This window comes from Ammodytes marinus (genome assembly GCF_949987685.1).
Source record: "Ammodytes marinus genome assembly, contig: scaffold_136, whole genome shotgun sequence".
NCBI classification, from domain to species: Eukaryota; Metazoa; Chordata; class Actinopteri; order Uranoscopiformes; family Ammodytidae; genus Ammodytes; species Ammodytes marinus.
In genome coordinates, this window is record NW_027648507.1 from 30,001 (window position 1) to 32,500 (window position 2,500).

Consider the following 2,500-nt stretch of genomic DNA (forward strand, 5'->3'; position numbering starts at 1 on the left):
AGACAGACAGACAGACAGACAGACAGACAGACAGATAGACACACAGACACACATACACACAGACAGACAGACACACACACACACACACACACACACACACACACACACACACACACACACACACACACATACACACACACACACACACACACAGCCAAACAGACACACACACACACACGGGTCAGAAAGCAATATATTATATTACTGAGTCTAGTGTGTGGAATATAACATGTATCAGTATGTTTTATTTAGTTTATAATCTCTTGTGTTTTTATGGCCGTAGAATGAGCCTGTAACCGTGGTGACAGAGGCAGAACAGGAGGTCGTGATTGGCCAGAACGACGAGCCCGAGGAATCGACCAATGAGAGCTCAGCAGACGGTGACATCATAGCAGTCACCGCGGAGACGGACAAGTGAGTGGGACTTTGCTGCAATGGATTGTGGGATGTGGAGTTCACCTCACCACCAGAATAAATTAAATACACACATACACACTCACACACACACACAAACACACACACAGGCTTGTACCTTTTGCCTTGTTGTTTTTGCTTTGCATTTGTTTGACTTGACTCGTAAATGAGGGACACACACACACACACACACACACACACACACACACACACACAGACAGACAGACACAGACACAGACACACACACAGACACACACACACACACACACACACACACCCCTCAATGTATCTCTACAGTAGAAATAAAAGTTAAATGAAATGAAAGCGCAGAATCAAATGTTTTATAGTCAGTAGTACGATTACATCTATTGATATAATTAACTGAAGAAATAAAACTGATTTGATTTCTGTTTTCCTGTTCAAGGTCCAAGGACTCACCTGCAGACTTAACCAACCAATCAGTGGACAGAGGTGAGACACACACACACACACACACACACACACACACAGTCAGTCACTCAGTCAGTCAGTCACTAACACACACACAGACAGTCAGTCAGTCAGTCAGTCAGTCAGTCACTCACTCACTCACTCACGCACGCACGCACGCACGCACTCACTCACTCACTCACTCACTCTCTCACTTTCACACACAGACATACACACACACACACTGAACTTCCTCCCTAAGTCCCGCCTTCCCTCTTCACAGTGAACCAATCAGACGCGTCGGGCTCTGATGTCATTGTTAACGCCCTGGACAAAATTTCCCACAATGCAAAGCGTGTGGCGCACAAGTGTCCGAAGTGTGGAAAATGCTTCATCTACAGATCCCAGGTAAGGTTATTACAGAACGATTTTTTTTTAATACTCTGAAACCAAAAATCTCAACTTCTAAAGCACTTACATCAACTAAACTTTCCATAATCATTCTCAGCACTATTCTGAAGGTTATTACAGAAGGATTTGTTCATATGTTGTTCACTGTCTGATTTATGAGACATTTTCTACTTAAAAACATGATGAAAACATTTTTTAAAGACCTATCTATCTGTCTGTCTGTCTGTCTGTCTGTCTGTCTATCTATCTATCTATCTATCTATCTATCTATCTATCTATCTATCTATCTATCTATCTATCTATCTATCTATCTATCTATCTATCTATCTATCTATCTATCTATCTATCTATCTATCTATCTATCTATCTATCTATCCATCCATCCATCCATCCATCCATCCATCCATCCATCCATCCATCCATCCATCCATCCATCCATCCATCCATCCATCCATCCATCCATCCATCCATCCATCCATCCATCCATCCATCCATCCATCCATCCATCCATCCATCCATCCATCCATCCATCCATCCATCCATCCATCCATCCATCCATCCATCCATCCATCCATCCATCCATCCCTCCATCCATCCATCTTTATATATATCCTTGTTTTCAGGTGATCCGTCACCTGCGTACCAATAAATTCTGCAGTCATGGTCTGACTGCGTCGGGGTCAAAGCAATCGAGCGATTCTATTGGTGGAGAGGAGGATAAAGCCCGCCCCCCGGAGGATAAGACCCGCCCACAAGGAGCCCATTCATGTTTCCAGGCATGTCAATCAAAACAATCAAATATATACAGTATGTTGTAACACGCTTTTGATTTTCAAATGTTTTAAATTGTAAATGGACTCCACTTATAAAGCTCTTTTCCCTGGTTTTTCACAGACCCAAAGCGCTTTACATTGTTTTGTACACATTCACCCATTCACACACACATTCATACACTGATAGCAGCAGCAGCTACCACGCAGGGTGCAAGCTAACTATCAGGAGACATTTAGGGTTCAGTGTCTCTTTGCCCAGGGACACTTGGACATGTGGCGGGGAGACGGGGGATCGAACCACCGACCCTGTAACCCAGTGGACGACCGCCCTACACACTTCACCACAGCCGCCCTAATATTACATTTTTTCTGTTGCTTTTTTTGAAGTTTTGTTTATTATTATTTTGATATGTCTGAAATAAATAAGTCAATTCATTTGTTAAAGGTGCTCCGAGGAACTTTCAGTTTCAGTT

At 43.0% G+C, this 2,500-nt stretch overlaps 1 protein-coding gene across 1 annotated transcript in view; it reads left to right on the forward strand.

Moving 5' to 3' along the window:
- LOC307270342 (uncharacterized protein) overlaps positions 1–2,500 on the forward strand; it is a gene marked incomplete at its 3' end in the record, with an annotated part of 13,839 nt that overhangs the window by 5,470 nt on the left and 5,869 nt on the right. The window contains exons 7-10 of the mRNA XM_080054229.1: positions 284–414; positions 839–885; positions 1,127–1,251; positions 1,878–2,030. Of these exons, the coding sequence (XP_079910355.1) occupies positions 284–414; positions 839–885; positions 1,127–1,251; positions 1,878–2,030 (456 nt within the window). The remainder of the gene's footprint in view (positions 1–283; positions 415–838; positions 886–1,126; positions 1,252–1,877; positions 2,031–2,500) is intronic.